General features: G+C 43.6%; 1 protein-coding gene across 6 annotated transcripts in view; it reads right to left on the bottom strand.

Annotated features, from left to right (window-relative positions):
• RIMS2 (regulating synaptic membrane exocytosis 2) overlaps positions 1–24,204 on the bottom strand; it is an 830,084-nt gene that overhangs the window by 607,366 nt on the left and 198,514 nt on the right. For all 6 annotated transcript variants that reach the window (XM_040354833.1, XM_040354825.1, XM_040354826.1 and 3 more), the window contains one exon: positions 5,060–5,370. In XM_040354833.1, coding sequence (XP_040210767.1) covers positions 5,060–5,370 — 311 coding nt within the window. The remainder of the gene's footprint in view (positions 1–5,059; positions 5,371–24,204) is intronic.

The raw sequence follows: 24,204 nt of genomic DNA, 5'->3' as shown, positions 1-24,204 counted from the left end.
TTCAAATGAAAGCTGTAATGTTCCCCGCCCGTATTACCCAAGCGGCGGTGGCAGCGGGGATGCAGCGTAGCGGCGGGCAAGTAATCTATTTAGGCATCAGGGGTATTTGCGGGAGTACGAGTACTCCCGCAAATACTCGGAATCGGTCCCAATACTGATACTACTATCGGGACAACCCTAATGGAAACAAAACTAATTTGTTCCGCATTGACTTCAATAGCATGCAATACTGCATGCAGCCAAAGGCGGGGGGGGTTGCGCCAGAGAGCCTCGGAAATGGATAGAAAGGCCGGAGGACAGTTCGGCTGACCTCAGCAAACCGCGGAAAGACTCAGTTCACAAGCCTTTCCAAGGTTTGCCGAGGTCAGCCAAGCTGTCCCCGAGTCTTTCCGTGCATTTCCTACGGCATCGATTGGCGCTGTTCGGCTCTGGCGCCCTCCCACCTCAAGCCAAACGCGGTACTGCACACCGATTTGGCCTGAATCCTGCTCGCTTTGCAAGACAACACTCGCAAATCGAGTTAGGATTTTTAGGAATACAGTGCTCATATTGCGAAACGCTCATTAACCGCGTTACTCACAATACGAGGTTCCACTGTATTTTTTATATTCCCTGTTCCTGTAAGTCAGGGCTGTCCAATCTTTTGACTTTCCTGGGCCAGGAAGAATTCCCATTGGAGGAATTGTCACACATAAAATACACAAAGGCCACGTACAGACGAGCGGACCGTTTTCAGCGGACATGTGCGCTCGGAGATTTCTGTCCGATGCTTATACACACCATCAAACAGAAATCCCCTCGGACAGGATACGCGGTGACGTGCCGCGACGATGATGCGGCGACGTGCGCGGTCCTGGAAGGTCAATGCTTCCACGCATGCGTCAAATCAATTTGACGCATGCGAGGGCTTTCGGCCGAGCGGACATGTCCGGTGAGTCTGTACAGACGACCAAACATGTCCGACGGACAGGCTTCCAGCGGACATGTTTCTTAGCATGCTAAGAAACATTTGTCCGCTGGAAACTGTCCGATCCGCCGGCCAATTATCCGGTCGGCCGTACACACGACCGAACATGTCCGCAGAAACTGGTCCTGAAAAAGTTGGGCAGATTAATAGTTAATGATCACTGATATATATAATGTACCTATCTGAGTAATAAAACTAATTATAATTATAAAATTAAAAGAGGGTAACATAAAACTGTGATATTTGGCACTATTTTTGATAAACAAACATATCAATATCTGCTTGGATGGATGTACAGTGGAACCTTGGATTACGAGCATAATGCGTTCCAGGAGAATGCTTATAATCCAAAGCACTCGCATATCAAAGCGAATTTCCCCAATGGAAACAAAGATAATTCGTTCCGCATTGACTTCTATGGCATGCAATACTGCATGTGGCAAGAGGTGGGGGGCACCGGAGAGCCTCGGAAATACTCAGGGACAGCTCGGTTGATCTCAGAAACCCTCGGAAAAGTTGGGAAAATCTGTGGTCAGACTTAAAAGATTGCTGTTCGCAAGCGCAAACCATCAAACTTGAAGGAGCTGGAGCAGTTGTGCAAGGAGGAATGGGCAAAAATCCCAGTGGTAAGATATGGCAAACTCATAGAGACTTATCCAAAGCGACTTGGAGCTGTGATAGCCGCAAAAGGTGTCTCTACAAAGTATTGACTTTAGGGGGGGGTGAATAGTTATGCACATTGACCTTTTCTGTTATTTTGTCCCATTTGTTGTTTGCTTCACAATAAAAAAAAAAAACATCTTCAAAGTTGTGGGCATGTTCTGTACATTAAATGATGCAAATGCTCAAACAATCCATTTTAATTCCAGGTTGTGAGGCAACAAAACATGTAAAATGCCAAGGGGGGGGGTGAATACTTTTGCAAGGCACTGTATCTTGTCACACTGTTCTTGATGTTATTTAATACTTCATGGGGTATTTATTACTTCTTTTAGATTGGCAATTGGAATGTGCTGCCTCAAATTCTGTGTATGTACATATATGCAGTATACTCATTTAATGTGTATATATATATATATATATATATATATATATGAGATTTTTTTTTACAGTATCCATTATATGTGCAATGTCTTTTTCCATCTGATTTTCCGATCGTGTGTAGCCCCATCTGAGTTTTTTTCATTGGAAATTCCAATGAATTCCATCAAAGTTTCTATATTTTTCCAATGTGATTTGGCCAGGCAAAAGCCAGATCGTGTGTACGCGCATTACTCTATGTCAATAAATATTAATTTTCCCCAGGTACAGTGAGGCACAGTGAGGCATGGGCACAGTAAGGCATGGGCACAGTGAGGTATGGGCACAGTGAGGCATGGACACAGTGAGGCATGGGCACAGTAAGGCATGGGCACAGTGAGGTATGGGCACAGTAAGGCATGGGCACAGTGAGGTATGGGCACAGTGAGGCATGGGCACAGTGAGGCACAGTGAGGCATGCAGAGGGACACACTAGGCTTATACTCGAGTCAATAAGTTTTCCCAGTTTTTTGTGGTAAAATTAGGTGCCTCGGCTTATATTCGGGTCGGCCTATACTCGAGTATATACGGTATATTGATATTTTAGAATTTCATGTTTCATGTAAGATTTCATTTAAATAAAAGAAAATCACAGTTACTGTGGCTCACTTTAAATCCTCAGACATCTCTCCTTACCCTCCCCATATACTGAATGTGATTGCATTAAATCCCAACACAGAATTTTCTACTGTAATGATAAAAACAGGTGACACGGCAATCTATAGATTGACATTTTTCTTACACACTAGTTCTCCAATGCAGACTCATGACACATTAATTAGCTGTTGAGCATCTATTGGTTTTTGAAATGTCAACCAAATAGCTGAACCTAATGGTCTAATTCCAGGAAACCTCAGCATTTATACAAGATGCAGATTCTCTGCGCAATGTCACGCAATTATGTGCAAGTTCCAAATGTACAACTGGGCCTTACATTGTTCTAAATGTATAATCAAATATCTGTTTATTTATTATTATTTTATTATCATTATTTTGATTTATATTTTCTCTCTTCTATATATTTCTTTTGAGTGCCAGTTCACACTGGGGCAACACGACTTCCAGCGCGACTCTACAAGGCAACTTGGAGACGACTTGAGCGCGACTTCAGTGCTACTTGGAGCGACTTACAACGCGACTTCAAGTCGCCTCCAGGACGGGCGACTTTGCCAGTGGCCAATCACATAATAATCAGCTCTGTGGGAGGGAGGGGTTTGCCTTAGAAAACTATTTTCACTTCCTGGAAAGTTGCTTCAGTTAAAGTGGAGGTTCACCCTAAAACAATTATATAACATTACATCCAGCATACTGCCGACATGTACAGTATGCTGGTATTTTTATTCTTTTCGCCGTACATACCGTTTAATTGTTATTTTCCCCCCGGCTTCCGGGTTTTGATTCCCGCGGGACTGGGCCTTCCTATCGAGAGGTTAGATGATTGACGTCTGGTGAAAAACTTCCCATGGCGCATAAGGCGCGTCACCAGTTTTCCGTAAATAGCCGACCTGCGAGTCGGCTCTATACGGCGCATGCGACCGTCGTGTAGAGCTGCCTGCGCAGGCGCCATATAGAGCCGACTCGCAGGTCGGCTATTTCCGGAAAACTGGTGACACGTCTTATGCGCCATGGGAAGTTTTTCACCAGACGTCAATCATCTAACCTCTCAATAGGAAACGCCCAGTCCCGCGGGAATCAGAACCAGGAAGCCGGGGGGGGGGGGGGGGGGGGGAATAACAATAAAACGGTATGTATGGCGAAAAAAAAAAAAAAAACCAACATACTGTACATGTCGTTAGTATGCTGGATGTAATGTTATATAATTGTTTTAGGATGAACCTCCACTTTAAGACAGGGGATCCGACTTTGGAGGCGACTTGCATTGAAATCAATGGGTACAAATCACCTAGAAGTCGGATTGAAGTAGTACAGGAACCTTTTCTGAAGTCGGAGCGACCTCAGTAGTGTGCATTAAGACGGCTCTCATTCACTTCCATGTAATTTGTCATGTTGGGCGACTTGGGGCAACTCAAGTCGCCCCCCAGTTCGCGGTAGTGTGAACCGGCTCTAACATGTACATCCTTAAAAATACTTTATTTGTTTAATGATTCCTTACAATAATACTTATTAGAACATTAGAATTAATTGTTAAATACTAATTATATGTCTTAATTATTTTTATCTTATTTTTTTTTTAAATATCCCAACTTTCTTTCTATTAGGGATCCCTTTAAACATCTATTATATTGATATATATATCATTCTTTTTTTTTGCTGTAACAATTTATTCCTTAGACCATGTTAATAAACCAATAAAAGTTCTTGAACCTCAAATATCTGTTTATAGGGTCATCTAAGCATCTTTTTCATACAATTATAAAATTTTGATTTACATTTTTTTTTAAATTATGATCAAAGTACTTGTAGATTTTTTTATTTATTTTTTAATGAAAATTAAGTAGCATTCTGCAATAAAGGGAATATTAAAAGGGTTGTAGACCCTCGTGTTATTTCACCTTAATGCATCCTATGCATTAAGGTGAAAAAACTTCTGACAGTGACCGCCCCCCCAGTCCCCCGTCACACTACCTGACCCCCGTTGATCCCTCGGCGGAGACGCGCTATACCTCTCTGCCTGGGGTTCTCGGCTCTTAATTGATAGCAGCGCAGCCATTGGCTCCTGCTGCAGTCAATCAAATCCAATGACACGGGCGCCGGGTGGCGGGACCGAGTCCTACATTCGGCGTCTATTGAATGCCGAATGCTGAACTTGGAAGCGTGCCCGCAATGTAAACCCCCCTGGGAGAGCGCTTCTCCTAGGTGGTTATACTATGCGGGAAGGAGCTGATAGTGCCACGGGGGACCCCAGAAGACGAGGACCAGGGCCACTCTGTGCAAAACGGACTGCACAGTGGAGGTAAGTATGACATGTTTGTTATTTAAAAAAAAAAAAAACACAAAGCTTTACAATCACTTTAAGTCCAACCAACACAATGAATGGAAGAACGGTGTTACCTGTCTGATGGTAGATCGCTGGGAACTGAATGCTTTATTCCAGAGCCATTTTTAATGGAGTCTTGCCTTACGATCCCTTGTGGCCGGCTTTTGTCTGTGGCTGGTGTGATTAAGTCCCCTGAGGGTCCCTGGTACTGGGACTGCTCTTGCAGCTTAGCCTTCTTCTCCTGAGGTGCTTCTTCGTTCTGGAGCCCTACCTGGGCCTCGTCACTGCCCTTCTGTGTTGTATTTGACCCACTACTGTAAAACCAGGCTCCAGATTTAGTGAGGATTTCTTGTTGTTTTCGGCACAAATTGCATACCCACATCACCTGTGTGAATATAAAAAAAAAAAAAAAGGATTTTAGTCTGAGAATTACACACAACAACAACCCCAAAAACACACTTCATGGAACACACATACTTTGTCAGTGCCACTGTAACAAAACAAAAAAAGAAGCACAGTTTACATTTTTAACATCGATCACAAATCCTGGAACTTGTAGAAATAGAGGAGGTTTGCTCTTACCTCCACTTTCCACTATTTAATACTTTAATGCTAGAGATGATGGACCGTTACAGGTGTTGGGATTATTGCAGGGTAAGATGCATGCCAGGTGCACAGCCTGGGCCTGAATACCAGGGGCTTCAAAGCAATACAGAAATTGATTCAAACATTGGCACAGGTGGCGTCAGCTAGAGCTGCACGATTAATCGTCAAGAATCGTTATCACAATCTTTTTCCCGTTGCGATTCTTGACACAGGGTTTCACGATCTTTGACATGACAATAATTTTCTCTCTGCACTTTGGTATGCAAAGAATTTTCTCTCTGCTCTCAGCCAAAAGTCAAAGTCTGGGCAATCTGCCAAGTTTTGAAAACATTCTTTATCAGTGGAAAGTTAAGTCTAAACATTGTATCACATTGACTTATGTATGTAAATTAGGAACATTTAACCACTTAAACACCAAACCTTTTTCTGACAGCTCTTTAAAAATCATTATTTTTTTTTTTTTGCTAGAAAATTACTTAGAACCCCCAAACATTATATCATTTTTTAGTAGAGACCCTACAGAATAAAATGGCGGTTGTTGCAATATTTTATGTTGCACTGTATTTGCGCAGCAGTCTTTTTTTTTTTTTTGCAAAATATATTTTTATTAATAAAGACAGTGAAAGTAATCACAGAACATCAATAAAAAGAAAGAGAAAAAAAAAATGAATCTGCAATCCACATGTACAGTTTAGAACGTGATATTATAGTATGGTGTACAATATAGTGCTCCCATGGGCCCACCATCAGCAAACATGACTGGACATTCCCCCCACCCTGTCACCCGCCGGCACCGGCGCAAGCAGAGGGGGGCCAAATAAGCCTCCAACAAACCTCCACCCGCTCCTCCTCCAGCGAGCAACATACCCCAGCGCGAAGGCCGCGCTGAGGCGGGGCCGAGACGCCCGCACAGCCATGCTGTCCCTCTCAACGTTCTCTAGATCTTACAGCAGGGGGTCCGAGGTGAGCAAACCAGCAACCATAGCGTTTTCTAAAACCCAACCTCCATACATTTATACAAAAAGAAACCTGAAAGTACGTGGAGGGCAGAGACTAGGAAATGACCACAGAAAGAGTAGTGGTGAAACAGAAAAGAGAAGAAGAAGAAATAGGAAAAGAGAGGGGTGACGGAGCATACCTGTTGTTCAGATGATATGTTGCGGGTCTGCATCGAGCGAGCCGAGTCCGAGGCCGGGCCCCTCCCTCCACCCAAGGCTTCAGGGCTTCCCCTTTAACCGCGATCTAAGGGATGGTTCAGCTAATTCTAGTATGGCCAGGTCTAGACTCGAGGACAGTTCCCCGTGTTCGTTCGTGTGTGACATATGTGCCACCCACGGTGCCCACACTACATCGAAGCGGTCTAGGGTATCTTTACAAGTCGCTATCCAATGTTCAGCTTCCCTGATGTCATTTACCTTGGCCACCCATTCCTCCCTAGTCGCAGCAGTCTTTTTAAATGCAATTTTTTTGGAAAAAATTACTTTAATGAATTAAAAAAAAAAAAAACTAGCCAGTAAAGTTAGCCCATTTTTTTTTTTTGTATTTTTGTTTGGATTTTACGCCTTGAGAATCGTGAGAGAATCGTGATCTTCATTCCAAGCAAAAAAATCGTGATTCTCATTTTGGCCAGAATCGTGCATCTCTAGCGTCAGCACTATAGCAACATTATGAGCTTAGGATTTGACAGGTTCACTTTAAAGTTAGGCTTGGAAAGCCAAGTCCATTGATATTTCAATATTGGGTGATAGTTGAGTGGAAAGTGGGTTAGGGTACTGTAAAGGGTTATCACCATAAAATAGCCATACCATATCACTAATGGCCGCTGGGTCTTCCCCAACCCACGCATTTCCACCAACACAACAGAGGGAGTGGAGGCACTGTCCCTGTTTTCATTGGCAACTGCTAGTGTCTGAGATGCCTGCCAACCCAGTTGGGATAAACAGCAGTCCAGGGGGCACTCGTTGCCACCACATCCATGTTTCCCAAAATCTTAAAGAGCACCAAACAAAACTGTCCTTTTACAGCGATCTGAACATACAGTGTTAGGTAATAACTGGTGAAATACTAACTTTTCTGCCCATATTTAGCTTTATTTGCTTTTACTGACTTTTTAGATTGAGTCAAAGGAAGGGGGTGACGAAAGGTCATCTGAATTATAATAGTTGCCCTTTTACCTGCCTGATATCACACACTGGCTGTCACTCATCTTCTAAATCTACAGTTAGAGCTACAAAAAATAGGGTATAAATGTGGAGTATGCAGACCCTAAAATAAAATTCCTTTATTCATCCCCATCACTAAAATCAATAGCCCATGCAACAAACATATTAAATATGCTCCTCCCCTGCTGTCCACACCACTGAACTCTGCAGTAGTGAATGTGAACCAACGACTGGAGAGCAAGCAGAATCTGAAACATCTGGAAGTGTCAATTTTACAATTCCCTGCATTGCATGCTGTGGTTCCTCCCACCATCCCCTATCTAACAACAGGACACAGCAGTAACCTAGGAGCCAGCGGTTTGAACCACTGAGTGCAGTAGGGGACCAAGAATCTGACATTCGCAGAAAGTGTCAGATTCTGACGGATTTTCAGCCGGTGGTTTCAATACAACAGACATTGGCAGCGCAGGCCGCAGGAGAGCATTTATTGCCTTTTTTGCAAGGGGGCTCCTGTATGTAAATTTCGATTGTAACCATACTTTTTTTTTTTTTTTTAACAGTAAAGATTGTAACCATACTTTAAAGATACAGTGGAACCTTGGATTACGAGCATAATCCGTTCCAGGAGAATTCTCGTAATCTAAAGCACTCTCATATCAAAGCAAGTTTCCCCATAGAAGTCAATGGAAACAATGGAAATAATTATTTCTGCATTGACTTCAATGGCATGCAATACCGCATGTGGCCAGAGGTGGGGGAGGGGCGCCGGGGAGCCTCGGAAATACTCAAAAAGGCCCAGGGACAGCTCGGCTGACCTCGGAAACACCTGGGAACTGAGTATTTCCGAACAGCTTTGCTCGGCTCGGCTTCGGCGCCCCCCACCTGAGGCCAAATGCGGTACTGCACACCCTATTAGCTTGAATTCTGCTCGAGACAACACTCACAAACCGAGTCAGAATTTTTTTTTAAAAGTTGCTCGTCTTTCAAAATGCTTGTTAACCGTGTTACTCGTAAACTGAGGTTCCACTGTACTTTCTGGCATTCAGGTCTAAAAAAAAAAACATACATTTACAGCACCCAGGTGATCTCACCTGCAAGCTACAAGTTCAACAACATTATCACTGTGTGATCCCCTTATTGCACGGTTTCTCAACCAGGGCTCCATGGAATCCTAGGGTTCCTCCAAAGGTTGCTAGGGGTTCCTCTCAGATAAGTTCCCACTGACACCATTGATCATTTTAGCTATCTGCAAGGGGGTAATTCTTCACGATGACCACAATTGTAGAGAGCATTCTTCCCATTGACCGTGTATTGTATCGTGAGTTGTATATACAGTATTTTTTAGCAGGGGTTCCCTGAGACCGGAAAGTTATTTCAATGGTTCCTCTGCTTGAAAACGGTTGAGAAAGGCTGCCCTATTGCAAACATTCCACATGGTACCCTGCCTGTACCTGTACAGTGATATGTAATAATCTGTACATAACCTAGAATTCACAACCCCTGTTTTCCTCTATTGACTTTTATTGTGACCACAAACTTATTATGTCAAATGGATTTATTCCTGGGGATTACCAGTTAAGACATTTATAGTGTTTCTTTACCAGAACATTTAATGCATTCTATTTTAATAATAAATAATTTATCTTTTTGTATTTTAATGCTTCTTTATATAGAGTAATAAAATACCTTAATTGTAATAGCCAATTACAAATAATGCTAAATTATTCAGCATTACAAACCAATTGGATTTTTAAATATTTAGTCTCTTAAAATAGTTTTTTATTGTGCAAATAAAAACAGCACTTATAATTATAGCTATAAAAAAGTAAAAATAGTCAGTAATTTGGGTTTAAAAAATGTTTCTTCAACTACCACCACAAGTGGAACCCAATTGCTTTATGATTCATCAGGCGGCATAGGAAAGGGTCTAAAAAAAAATTATTACTATATTCCTAAAAATTATACTAAGGGCAAAGTAATAACTGTAAAGCTCTGACAGATGTTTTGTGCAGATATTAATGTTATAAACCACACTTTTCACTTTTTAAAATTAACTGAATATTTTTCAGCTGAGAATATATTTTATATATATATATATATATATATACACCATGAAGTCCAAAAGGTATGGTGCACTTCGGTAATTTAAGTTAGTGCAATGTAATCAGACCATCCGAGAAAATGGTCATATACAGAGAAAATGTAGATTGCTGCACAAAATGTGTATTTTATTGAAATATATAAAAAGTTACAAGAAAGTATTTATGAATAAATAAGTAACTTTTTATATTTTTCATTCAAATTCAAATTTTGTGCAGCAGTAAACTTTTTTTCCTCTCTCTCTGTTATATATGTGTGTGTGTGTGTGTGTGTGTGTGTGTGTGTGTGTGTGTGTGTGTGTGTGTGTGTGTGTGTGTGTGTATATATTTATTTATTTATAAATTCTCATTATTATTACATATTCGTGTATAAAAAAAAAATGAATAGCCTATAAAAAAAAAATGTTTTTACTTCTTCGTTTCTATCCACAGCATTCCCCTGCAGCACTTTTTTCTGCCCCTAGATGTTCTAAATCTTCTGGGCTATATGATGTCCAGCATCACTCAACCCACTTCCTCTGAGTAAAACCCACCTTAGCCTGTGATTGGACAGGAAAGGAGAAGCAGCACAGTGATTAACCCATCTCTCCGTTACGCTGATTTCTTCCTCTATCAGAATGCTCCCTGTCAGCTCAAAAACTGAATGGTTCCTTGTGTTACTTCTCTCTCTCCCACTTTGACCTCCGCTATATAGGAATTACATCCAAGGCCCCGTACACACGAGAGGATCTATCCTCTATTTTTCCGCGGATTTTTCTCGGGCCGACCGATTTCCAGCAGATAAAAATTTCTTAGCATGCTAAGAAATCTATCCGCTGGAATCGGCTCCAGCGGATCGATCCGGTGGTCTGTACAGACTGACCGGATCGATCCGTCCGAAACCATCCCTCGCATGCGTCGTAATGATTCGACGCATGCGTGGAATTGCTTATATGACAGCGTCGCGCACGTCGCCGCGTCATCATCGCGGCGACGGCGCCGACACGTCACCGCGGTGTGAATTCGGCGCGGATTTCGATCCGATGGTGAGTACAATCCAGCGGATCGAAATCCTCAGATAAATCCTCTCGTGTGTACTAGGCACAAGTCAAATTCCGGGACTTACACTGCTTGCATTTAAAATCAAAGCAAATACATTAGTTGATGTATTAATGTATGAAGGGTTGCATTAATATGCTGTCTTAAACATCAGCTTTAATTTCCGCTTTAAAGTTTATTTTTCTATAATAAAGATACAGTATAAATACAACACAGTTTCTGTACTGCAACTTTATTGCAGTGGTAGATTTTGCCGCTTTTCTCTCTTCTGTATGTAAAAATTGCTCATTGTCAGATGGTATTCAGTCTTTGGTTTCAAATTCAGGCTGAACTCCCACCAAGATTTCTGCATTCCTGGCAATGATCTACTCAACATAGCTGGCACAGATGCGTAATAATCATGGAATTCTATGATTGGTTCCCACTAATGACCAATTGTTGGTGGGATAGAGATACCAAATTTGTATTTAATATGCTCTCCTCCATTTGTGCACATTTAGTTCAGGGGCTTTGCTTCCCTCCCATGAATTTATAAAGGGAACAAATAGTTATACAATTTTTACTTATTTTCCATAGTCAAGACTAATACATAAAATCAAACAAAAAAAAAACATTTTTAATTAGGGAAATCTGGCCTTTTTAATTTTAATATTTTGTATTTTTGAGGCAGCCACACTCTTGGCCTCTTTTCACGTGTGTCCTGCCTCCTGTTGATATAAGCTTGATTAGAGAGCTCAATAGCACAAGATTACAAAAACAAGTGAAAGAGTTACGAAAGGGACTAAGAGCCGGTTCACACTGGGGCGGCACGACTTTGGGGGTGACTCGGCAAGGCGACCTGAAGACAACTTCAGAGACGACTTGCAAAATGACTTCTGTATAGAACTCAATGCAAGTCACCCCGAGTCGCCCCCAAAGTCGTACAAGAACCTTTTTCTAAGTCGGCGCGACTTGCGTCGCTCCTATTTGAACGGTTCTATTGAATAGAACGGGACGCGACTTGTCAGGCGGCTGAGTCGCCCCCCAGTGTGAACCGGCCCTTATTCCCATCACTAAAAAAATAGTTTGTAAACATATAAACGTTAAAGCTGAAGTTTTCAAGCTTGGACCAATCTAAGTAAGTATGCATTCATTGAAAAAAAATTGAAGTGTTCTCTGAATGGTGCCATGCTTAGTAGGTGAACTCCTGTATTTAGTAAGCACATTAGAGGCCCTGTATACAGGAGCCCTTCAGAACACCTCATCACATTAGAGCCTCTTCATCACATTAGAGGCCCCCTATACAGGAGTGCCTCCAATACTTCAGAGCTCCTCATCACATTAGAGGCCCCCTATACAGGAGTCCCTCCAATACTTCAGAGCTCCTCATCACATTAGAGCCTCCTCGTCACATTAGAGGACCCTATATAGGAGCCCCTCCAATACTTCAGGGCTCCTCACCACATTAGAGGCCTCCTATACAGGAGTCCCTCCAATACTTCAGAACTCCTCATCACATTAGAGCCTCCTCATCACATTAAAGGCCCCCTATATAGAAGCCCCTCCAATACTTTAGAGCTCCACATCACATGAAAAGGCCCCCTATACAGGAGTCCCTCCAATACTTCAGAGCTTCTCATCACAATAGAGCCTCCTTATCACATTAGAGTCCCTTCATCACCACAGATTCCACCATCACATCAGAATCCTCCCCTCACAAAGCCCCCCAATCACACAGTTCCTCCATCAAAGAGGGACCCAGTCACACAGTTACCCCCATCACAGACCCCCTCCCCCAAATCACACAGTCCCATCAGCACATCAGAGTCCCATCAGCACATCAGAATCCCCCCATGACAAAGCCCCCAGTCACACAGTCCTCCCATCATACAGACCCCCAATCACACAGACCCCGTGAAACACACAGACCCCTATCACAGATCCCTGTGAATCACACAGACCCCTATCACAGATCCCTGTGAATCACACAGACCCCTATCACAGATTCCCCCCCCCCCCCCCCAATCACACAGTCCCCTCTACACATCAGAGTCCTACCTTTTGGCTTCAGTAATGTGACAGAAAACAGGAAGAGGAGATTTGGAGGAAAAAGACTTCTGTCTTCTCCTGAATGCTGGGGGGCAGCCCTGAATGCCACCTGCCCGGCATTGGTGTCATTCATTGTCATGGTGTGGTCGAGCGGGCTGCCATAACCATAACAATGAATGACACCATGCATTCTGGCCCTAAAGCATCATTGGTTGTTAAAGTGGATGTAAACCCAATTTTTTTTATTTTTTTATTTGCTGTCACAATGTACAGTATAACATTTCCTATCATCTGTGCCCAGCCTTGCCACACAGAGTTGATCCAGCTCTGAGCAATCCTCTGTTATTGTTCGGTGAAATAAAATGGACTTACAGAGAAAAACCTTAGTCCGTTCCGCCCCCTTGCTGTGAGTGACAGGTTATTTACATATCTCATGCACTAGCCTGGAGACGGGTATTATTTTTTAATTTCCCACCCCCACTCCTTTTCTGAAGTCAGGTGGTTACTTTTCTGGATTTTGACTGGATGTTATTGATCATAGCAGAATTTAGTGTAAGGGGAGTGTAGAGGTGGGCGGTGAGTCTACTGACATCACGACTCCACCCACCGAGCTCCAGACAACAGATCCACCCACAGAATCTGCAGTTTTTCAGTTCTTATAACAGACAGAGGGGAGACATTTGACAGGTGGGGATACATGCAGGAGGCATCTATATCCTTATAGATCAACACTATGGCAGTAGTTTAGAAAGGATGAGAGTGGGTTTACATCCACTTTAAGGTGGTGTAGGCAAGTCTGCCTGCACCGTGTTAACTTATGACACTGATTCCTATGCTTGCACCCCAGGGGAAGCCATATGCCCGGGTTCCTCAGGCCAATGGAGTCTTGGGCTCCAGGTCACTAACTCTACCAGATGGCAGGCTTCTGGCACAATAGCCTCTAACCATGACAAAAATATATGCAAGCTGTAGAAAAGTGTGTAGTTTGCACATTATTATATAAGTTTTGCTCTTTTTGCAGGTGGCCCAAACTGATTTACTAATGGACCTTCTGTACACAGTCCAGGCCATAAACAACCCCTGCATGCAAGAACTGCAGTGTGTAGCAAGGCCACTGATTATTGGGCAGAAAATCTCCAAATTAGATTTTTTTTTCACACGTTGCTTACATCACCAAGATAACCTCCTACACAAGCACTGACATCAATTTTTCTGTGCTTCCTACGCAGCCTTCAGAGCAGTAAATTAGTTTAGAAAGCACTTTGCAAATTTTACAATGAAGAATGTCTTTTCTTGCAAGACTCAGATGAAAACAAAAATGCTCCGTTCAGTTGGAATTCAATGACAGCTGCCAAACAAGGAAAGTAAGATGAAGGATGCGGAGTCTGTGGCAAGCAATAATCAGTCTTGTTCTTTCAGTACATTCTTTACAGGATTTCAATAGATTAGCATAGACTGACAATGTCTTTAAAGAAAGAAATGAGTCACTTATAACAAAGAAGTGGAATAAAGAGCAAAATACATCAAAATTTATCAGAAACTGTGGATAAAAATTTGCGCAAATGGGGGGGGGGGGGGTTGGGCTTTGGTAAGCAGAAAGGAAGGAAGGATGGAAGAAAGGAGGGCACAAAGGAAGGAAGCTAAGCAGAGAAAGGAGGGAGGCATGAAGTAAGGGAAGGAGGAAGGGGGACGGAAAATAATGGAGGGAAAGGAAAAGAGAGAAGAATTGAAAAAGGTAAGAGGGAAGGAAGGCAGGATAAAATAAAAGGAATATAGGCAAGGAGGGAGAAAGGAAGGGAAGGAAGAACAGAGAGAAAGGTGTGGGAGAGGAGACGGTGCAGTTGAGATTTATGAATAAATAAATAAATAGTTTGGTAAAAAAAAAAGAAGCAAAGGAACGGTAGGGGAAGGAAGGGAAGGGAAGGAAAGGAGGGAGGGAAGAAGGAAGGAAGGAAGAATGCAGGGAAAGGGAAGGAAAGAGGGAGAAAGAAAGAGAAGGAAGAGAATGAATGAAGGCAGAGGGAGGAAGGAAGGATGATAAGGGAGGATTAAGGAAGGAAGGATGCAGGGAAAGGGAGGGAAAAAAGGACAAAGAAAGGGAGGGGAAGGGAAGGAATAAAGGGAGAGGGAGGGAGGAAGGAAAAAAGAAAGGAAGGATGCTGGGAAAGGGAGGGAAAGAGGGACAAAGAAAGGGAGGGAAAAGGAAGGGAAAGAATGAAGGGAGAGGGAGGGAGGAAGGATGCGAAGGGAGAAAAACAGAAAGGAAGGAAGGATGCAGGGAAAGGGAGGGGAGGAGGGACAAAGAAAGGGAGGGAAAAGGAAGGGAAGGAATGCAAGGAAAGGGAGGGAGGAAGGGAAATAATGAGGGGGAAGGGGAAGAAGGAATGAAGGTAAAGAAAGTGAGGAAAGAGTGATGAATGAAAAGGTGGGAGAAGGAGAGGAAGAAGGGAAGAAAAGGTTCAAGAAGGAAGTTATAAAGGGAATGGGAGGGAGCGAGGAAGGACAGGAAGCATAGAAGAGCAAAGAAATAAAGGGAAAGAGAGGAAGGAAGGGAAGAATAGATGGGAGAAGGAAGGGAAGGAAAAGAAAAGAAGAGTATGGGTGAGGGGAATGTATATGTATAAAAATAGTTTAGTAGAAAAAAAAACCGAAGGAGGAAAGAAAGGAAAGGAAGGTAGAAAGAATGTAGGGAAAGAGAGAGCGGGAGGTGGAAGTGAAAGAATGAAGAGACAGTGATAGAGAGAGGAAAGAAGGGAAGGGAAGGCCAAAGGGAAATGAATGATGGGAAGAAGAAGGAAGGAAAAGAGAGGTGTGGGAGATTTAATGTATAAACATAGTTTAGTAAAAAAAAAATTGAAGAAAGAAAGGTAGAGTGTGTGGGAGGGGATGTGAAGGGAGGGGATAGGTGGAGTTGTGATTTAAAATGTAAATATACTTTTGTAAAAAAATTAAAATCATGTGATCTTAAACCCCAACTTTTTCAAATTCAAAAATAGTAATATAGAGCTCAGGTACAGATGACAGGAAGTTTGCAAGCTACATTATCTAGAAATCTATGGAAATCGTGTAGAATAATGGCCATCCTGGGTACTTGTGGTGAGCTAAAAGCCGAGAGAACATTCAAAGGGGTACCTGGGGATATAAAAACCATGCCAGCAGCCCTAGGCAAGATACAGTGCATCTGAAAAGTATTCGAAGCCCTTTTCTTTTTCCACATTTTTTTTAACCCATAATGACAATGTGAAAGAAGTCTGTTTGAAATCTTTGCAAATTTATTTAAAATAAAAAACACAAGTATTCACAGCCTTTGCCATGACACTCAAAATTGGGCTCAGGGTGCATTCTGTTTCCATTGATTATGCTTGAGACGTTTCTATAACTTGATTGGAGTCCACCTGTGGTACATTCAGTTGATTGGACATGATTTGGAAAGGCACACACCGGTCTATATAAGGTGCCATAGTTAACAGTGCATGTCAGAGCACAAACCAAGCCATTAAAAACCAAGGAATTGTCTGTATACAGATTTGAACCCGACTGACCATCTCTGGAGAGATTTGAAAATTGCTGTGCACCGACGCTTCTCATCCAACCTGATGGAGCTTGAGAGGTCCTACAAAGAAGAATGGGAGAAACTGCCCAAAAATAGGTGTGCCAAGCTTTTAGCATTATACTCAAAAAGACTTGAGGCTGTAATTGGCGCCAAAGGTGCTTCAACAAAGCATTGAGCAAAGGCTATGAATAATTACTGTATGTACATTTTTATTTTTATTTTTAGTAAATTTGCAAATATTTCAAACAAACTTCTTTCATGTTGTCATAAGAGCCGGTTCACACTGGGGCGACTTGTCAGGCGACTCAGCCGCCTGACAAGTCACGTCCCATTCTATTCAATAGTACCGTTCAAATAGGAGCGATGCAAGTTGCTCCGACTTAGAAAAATGTTCTTGTACGACTTCGGTGGCGACTTGCATTGACTTCTATACAGAAGTTATTTTGCAAGTCGCCTCTGAAGTCGTCTTCAGGATGCCTTGCCGAGTGGCCCCCTAAGTCGTGCCGCCCCAGTGTGAACCGGCTCTTATGGAGCATTGTTTCCAGATGCACTGTAATCTGTATCAGAGATCTAACTACTAATTAAAGGAAAAGGGGTCCTTCAATTACCTTCCTCCTTGATCCAGTGCTCTTCACTGTGCAGCCCTCTCTAAGCTTACTCTGTTAAAGTCAAACCTAAAGTACAATTGTCTTTTAAAGTTGATCTTCAGGCAAGCAGTTATATAAGGAAATACATATAATGAAAGTGTTTCACCTTCCAAAGATTTTGCATTTTTGTCCCCCCAGTCCTGAGATTTACACAGTTTTGTCGCACAGTACAGCCCAGCAGATAACACCACTCTCCATTACAGTAAAGACGGACAGTGAAAGAGCAGACAGACACATAATATCATGCTTGTGCTCGCTTAGCTATCTCTATCAACAGTTTCCTTATTACAGTATGAATATTGTTATATTTGAGATTGTAGGAGGCCGATATCTAATATGAAGTCAAATAGAATGAAATTAGTCCGGTTCAGCAGGGAATTTTGATCCATGTATGGGCAGGCTGGTTCTACAGAAGTCGATCTAGCAATCAACAGGAACAGCTTCTATTGTTTTGTGGGAACCAAGTTTTTTTTCTCTGGCAAGATATACTGAAGAGGATGCATGGCCACCAGGGCTCAAGTCCTGCGGGAACACGTGGGAACTGAGTTCCTGCACTTTTTTCACAGCAGGAACTCAGTTCCCTTTGCAGGACTAGAGCAGCTGAGAGCAGTCGAGCCGCCTGAGCCAATCCTTTACTAAGCGGCGATGCCCAGCTCGAGTCACTGTCAGGGGCAGGCGAACCTTAGTAATCCTTCATGTTACTGGCCGCTTCCTGTATATGGATTCATCGGGTAGTGTGCGGTGTCGGGTATTCCGTCACTTCCTCGAGTCTCCTGGGAACTTTTGTCATTGTTCCCAGGAGACATTGCGGAGGTCTGCCGCAAGTTATCGCAGGATTTAGAAAGAAAAAAAGAAAAAACATGCGGTTTAGTAATTATGCATATGAGCGCATCATTTTTTTTTTGGTTGGGGAGTGGATCTTGGGTAGGAGTTCCCACACTTTTTTCCCCAGGACTTAACCCCTGATGGCCACAGTCTACTACTACTTTACCTGGGTCACTTAGGGTGGCTCTTCACCCTAAATTAACATTCATTTCCCCCTGACTTCTCCCTGGAGAATGATATGTGCATCCCCCCTCCAACTCTGCGTGCCGCAGGGATTCTAGTCCTGGTGGAGTACTAAGGCACATCTGCACATGCGCAGACTGGTCTGGTAGTCCCTTAGCTTATCATGTCTGCACATGCACGGAAATTCGTGGGCGTGTGCATGTGCAGACATGTGAAATAATGAATTAAAAGTGCATAAACCACATGTAAAATAGAGTGTAAACGTGACAAATAATTCACGTTACATCAGCCTAGCAGTGACGTCATCACGTACGCTCACTGTGCCGAGCGTGGAATAGCAGATATGGTGGTGCCGGAGGGGGGCAAGGCCAAAGTGAAAGGAGACTGAAGATCCTCTTTACCCTAGACAAGAGTGCAGATCAGTAATTTTAACTTCCCTTGTTGCATACTTGAAGTCAACAAGGTCCGACTCCATATTTGTCAGGACAAAGGGCAACAACTTCTCATTCATTCCTCGCTGATAGAACTATGAACACCCCATAAAAAAAATAAAAAATTCAGAAAGGGATGATCATGAGAAATGTTATTGGTGATATAAGAGCAGTTTAAATGCAAATAGTGCTTAGTGGAATTTTTCCTTAAGCAAAGCCCCAAAAAAAAAATGCAGCAAAAGCTAAATCCACAGGACTTGTAGAAGATGACTAGAACTAATCTCGTTTTGATAAACACCATGCTACGCTAGCAATACTTTTAAAAGCACAAGAAAGCTCCATCTGCAGCAGATTCCATAAATTAGACACCCGTGAAATCTGCAGGACATTTTGCAGTTCGGCCTTTTCTGAAACCTGTCTTTCACGTAGACTCTAATTATATCCAGCAAAGTTTCATTGTTTGCTAGGATTCCGCAGAGAGTGACTACCTCTTGCCAAAATAATTGGCATCTGAATAGGAAGTAATTAGATTATTAAATAATTAGCACTGGGAAAGCTTTCAGAGTCAGATCATCTCAATCACTGCTCAGTTAGCTGGAAAGCTGGAGTCTCGCTTTACATTATGATGTCCAAGCACAGTCAGGTATATGGCTTGGCCTTTCCAGCAGCTGATATCACTTGAGGCTTTGATGGCGAGTTGACTGGACGCTTTGGGCAATAGTCACACAGCTCTGGGGTTCCACTACACAACAAGCAGGCTTGTAAATGTTAGATGGCACCCTTTGTGGATGGGCTGCCAAAGGGTACCCAAGTGAAAATCACTGGGAGGGATGGTTAATTGTAAAGCCGCGTACACACCATCGGATTTTCCTTAGGAAAAACCTTGGATGTTTTTTCCGACGGAATTCCGCTCAAGCTTGGCATGCATACACACGGTCACACAAAAGTTCTCTGAACTTTCGACCGTCAAGAATGCGGTGACTAAGGATGAGCTCCGGCGTGTTCGCATAGAACACGTGCAGAGCCCGCCAGGAAGTCGGCACCCGCGCTGCGCTAATCACAGCCAGGCAGACATTGTCTGATGCTCGGCTGCAGAGATCGGGAAATGTCTGCCTGGCTGTGATTAGCGCGGGTGCCGACTTCCTGGCGGGCTCTGCACGTGTTCTATGCGAACACGCCGGAGCTCATCCTTAGCTGTGACATACAACTCTACGACAAGCTGAGAAAATGAAGTTCAATGCTTCCGAGCATGCGTTGAATTGTTTCCGAGCATGCATCTGAATTTTGCGCGTACAAACGATCGACATTTCCGATGGAATTTTTTTGGGCGGAAAATTTGAGAACCAGAGCTCAAATTTTTGTTGGCAGAAATTCCAAAAGGAAAAGTCCGATGGAGCATACACGCGGTCAGAATTTCCGACCAAAAGCTCACATTGAACTTTTCTTGATGGAAATTCCGACCATGTGTGCGGGGCATAAGAGTTATTTCTAAGGCCTTGGACACACGCGGACCAGTTTCAGCAGACATGTTCGGTCATGTGTACGGCCGACCGGACAGGTTTCCAGCGGACATTTGTCCAGCCGACCGTTTTCCAGCGGACAAATGTTTCTTAGCATGCTAAGAAACATGTCCGCTGGAAGCCTGTCCGTCGGACATGTTCGGTCGTCTGTACAGACTCACCGGACATGTCCGCTCGGCCCCAAGCCCTTGCATGCGTCGAAGTGATTCGACGCATGCGTGGAAGCATTTACCTTCCAGGGCCTCGCATGTCGCCGCTTCATCGTCGCGGCGACGGTGCGGCACGTCACCGCGTATCGCGTTCGGCCGGATTTCTGTATGATGGTGTGTACAACCATCATACAGAAATCTCCGAGCGGACATGTCCGCTGAAAACGGTCCGGCAGACCGTTTTCAGCGGGCTGTCCGGTCGTCTGTACACCGCCTAAGGGTTGGGTTAAGGTAGGGTTGAGTGGAAAGGTCTGGCTCCTAAACCATTAACATATACAATATGTTGCAACAAAGTGGGGGGCCTTGACATCTTTTTTTGTGCTGGAGGCATGCTCAACCAGTGCCCCCCAGAACCATGCTGCTACCAACAACTCCTGGTCACCGTTTACAATCTGGAGCCAGTGAGGCGGGCTCCCAAATTCATGATCACTGTTGACTGCAAATCACAGTGATAACATGATTGGGAACTGAAGCCCATGTAATGTATCCAGAGTTATGACGTTTTATTGGGCTGGCTCCTATGGGCTGTAAAGGGTTAATGATAGGATAGAAGTGTGGGACATTGCCGCACACATTAAAACTCACATTTTGTTTTGTCCCAGAAGTACACTCCCTTGACGCCTCCAACACAGTGCTTGCACCATCACCAACAGCTCCCACGTCACTGTTTATGTCCGGGAGACAGTGAGGTGGGCTTCCAATTACATCAGGGGTGGCCAACCAGTGGCCTGCGGAGCCCTCTGATGTGGCCCGCGACCTCCTGCTCTGGAATGGTGGGTTGACAAGCCCAGGTCGCAGGTTGCCAACCCGCCATACTGCAGCATCAGTGTTGTGAATGGTGGTGGTAGAGGAAGAAAGCGGCTGCGGAGCAGAGCCCCATAGGCCGATACTTTCTCTACAGCTAGTCTATGGCAGGATAGACAGGATAGACCCAGGTGCATTATGCTGCACCCACGTTGTGGGTAAACCGCAGCACATCAGGGTGAAAGCAGTCTTAGGCCCTTTTCACACGATCAGCCCAACCAAATAGGACCCTCAATTAACCTCTACATAGCGACAGATTGCCGTTTACGCTCGCCTACCTCCAATCCAAAAAAACAAAAGGGAATCCGTCCCATTCCATCTGGGCGGATCGGAGGACCTATAGAGTATCCTGTCATCCGTCCGCTCCGCTCAATGTGGCCCGCGACTGGTTACCAAGTTGCTTAAGTGACCCTCGCTCTTCAAAAAGGTTGGGCACCCCTGAATTACATGATCAATGTGACAGCCAATCACAGTGTGTCAGGGCCTGGATTTGAACCTGGTCTGGCAGTAACTCTTCTTGCTGAGCTACCCGAGATGTTGGACAGCTCTATATCTGGTTGTTTGGACTTGCCCTGTCTCATGTTTTTTGGTGAACTATGAACACTTTGCTCCTCCCATGAACTTCCTGATTTAACCCATGTCTCTGCAATTCCTGTTTGCCAGAATATTGTCCTCTCTTCAGTTGAGTTGCACAATTAATCATTAAAAAATCGTGATCTCGATTTAACCCCTCTGAAGATCTCCAATGCAGAGTTTGCCGATTCTTTCATATAACAAGTGGAGAGACTTTATCTGCTCACTCAGCTTTCATAAGAAAATATCCGGGCAGTCTGCCAAGTTCTTAACAGGGAAACATTGTAACTAAGCATCCTTTTTAGATCAAAGGGATAAACTTCTGTGTGGGTGTGTGTAAAGAAAAAACCTTCCAAGTTTGTAACAACATGAAACATTGTAACTAACTTCCTTCTAATGCCGCGTACACACGGTCGTTTTTTGTGATGAAATAGAACGACGTTTTTCATCATGAAAAAAAAACGACGTTTTTCTAACTTCATCATAAAAAACGACGTTGCCCACACACCATCGTTTTCTGAAAATGCTCTAGCAAAGCGCGGTTACGTACAACACGTACAACGGCACTCTGTTCCATTCAAGCTCCCGTCTTATAACTTGCTTCTGAGCATGCGCGGGTTTAAAACGTCGTTTAAAATGTTGTTTTAGCCCACACACGATCATTTTTTATGACACAAAAAACGTCATTTTGAAAAACGACATAAAAAATTGAAGCATGTTCGAAAAATTTTTTGGTCGTTTTATAGAAAACAAAAAACGATGTGAAGCCCACACACGATCATTTTAAATGACGTTTTTAAAAACGTCGTTTTATTTCATCCCAAAAAACGATCGTGTAAGTGGCATTAGAGCAAACTTCTGTGTAAATGCAGGAAGTTTAACCACTTAAAGTCCAAATCTTTTTCTGACTCTTGTTTCTTAAGTTAAAATCAATATTTTTTGCTAGAAAATTACTTGGAACCCCCAAACATTATATATACTTTAGCAGAGACCCTAGGGAATAAAATGGCAATTGCTGCAATATTTTATGTCACACTGTATTTGCCCAGCGGTCTTTGAAATGCATCTTTTGGGGGAAAAAACACACTTCAATGAATAAAAAATAAATAAAAAGACACAGTAAAGTTAGCCCTTTTTTTTTGTTTTAATGTGAAAGATGATGTTACGCCGCGAGAATCGGGATCTATCTTCTAAGCAAAAAAGTAATGATTCTCATTTTAGCCAGAATCATGCAGCTCTACTCTCCAGCCAATATCGTGCTCCTGCTGCCATCCTTATCTTTGTTACCGACCCTTGGCTTGTTCTTCAACTATTCTTCTGCTTGATCCCAACCTGCAACCACGTGTTACTGACCGTTGGCTTGTTTATTGACTATGCTTCTGCTATATCTGCTATTGGACCCTGGTTTGCTCACCTATTGGTGGGGAGGTCCTGAGATCCTGGTACTAACCCGGTACTAACTAGCAGGAAAACCCATCTCCACCATCAGGAGCTCTGGTGAACACCGGTTAATACTTAGACTATTAGGTGGATTCAGAAAGAGTTAGGCCGGCGTATCAGTAGATACGCCGACCTAACTCGGAATCTGCACCGTCCTAAGTTTAAGTGTATTCTCAAACTGAGATACACTTAAACCTAGCTAAGATACGACAGCCTGCGCCGTCGTATCTTAGGGTGCAATATTTAGGCTGGCCGCTAGGTGGCGCTTCCATTGAGTTTGGCGTAGAATATGTAAATAACTACCGTGTTTCCCCGAAAATAAGACCTACCCCGATAATAAGACCTAGCAGGATTTTCAGGGAGGGCTGCAATATAAGCCCTACCCCGAAAATAAGACCTAGTTTGACGTGGTTGTCTCCTCCTCTTCTCCTGCTTGTCAGCGGGAGATCTCGACCCCCCCTCCCTCTGCAATGTTTGACTTGCAGAAGATTGTACAGGCGGGCTATGGAAGTCCAGAACGGCACTCTCTCCTCCTTCTCCTCCTGCCTGTCAGTGGGGAATGTCCGCCCCCCTCCCTCTGCAATGCTCGGCTTGCGGAAAGATTGTACAGGGGGGCTATGGAAGCCCAGAACGGCACTCTCTTCTTCTTCTCCTGCCTGTCAGTGGGGGATGTCCACCCCCCCTCCCCCTGCAATGGACGGCGGAGAGCTCAAACTGGCTATAGAAAGCCCAGAGCGGCACTCAGATCTCCTTCTCCTGTCAGTGGGGGATGTCGGCCCCCCTCCCTCTGCAAAGTTTGGCTCGTGGAAGAGAGCTCAGGCAGGCTATGGAAGCCAGGAGCAGCGCTATAATAAGGTACCTGACACAATACATTTTACTTTACTTCACACGGGATTCCTGTCAGGCAGAGAGGGAGAGGGGTAGAGAAGTCCACACAATAGTAAGCCCTACCCCGAAAATAAGCCCTTCCATGTTTTTGGCTGACAAAATTAATATAAAACCCGGGCTTATTTTCGGCGGAAACACGGTAGATACGCCTATTCATGAACGTACGTGCGCCCGTCGCAGTAAAGATACGCCGTTTACGTAAGGCATTTTCAG

Source organism: Rana temporaria, chromosome 5 (genome assembly GCF_905171775.1).
Source record: "Rana temporaria chromosome 5, aRanTem1.1, whole genome shotgun sequence".
Classification (NCBI taxonomy): Eukaryota; Metazoa; Chordata; class Amphibia; order Anura; family Ranidae; genus Rana; species Rana temporaria.
Note: the sequence above shows the minus strand (reverse complement) of the source record. Positions and strands in the feature narration are given on the sequence as shown.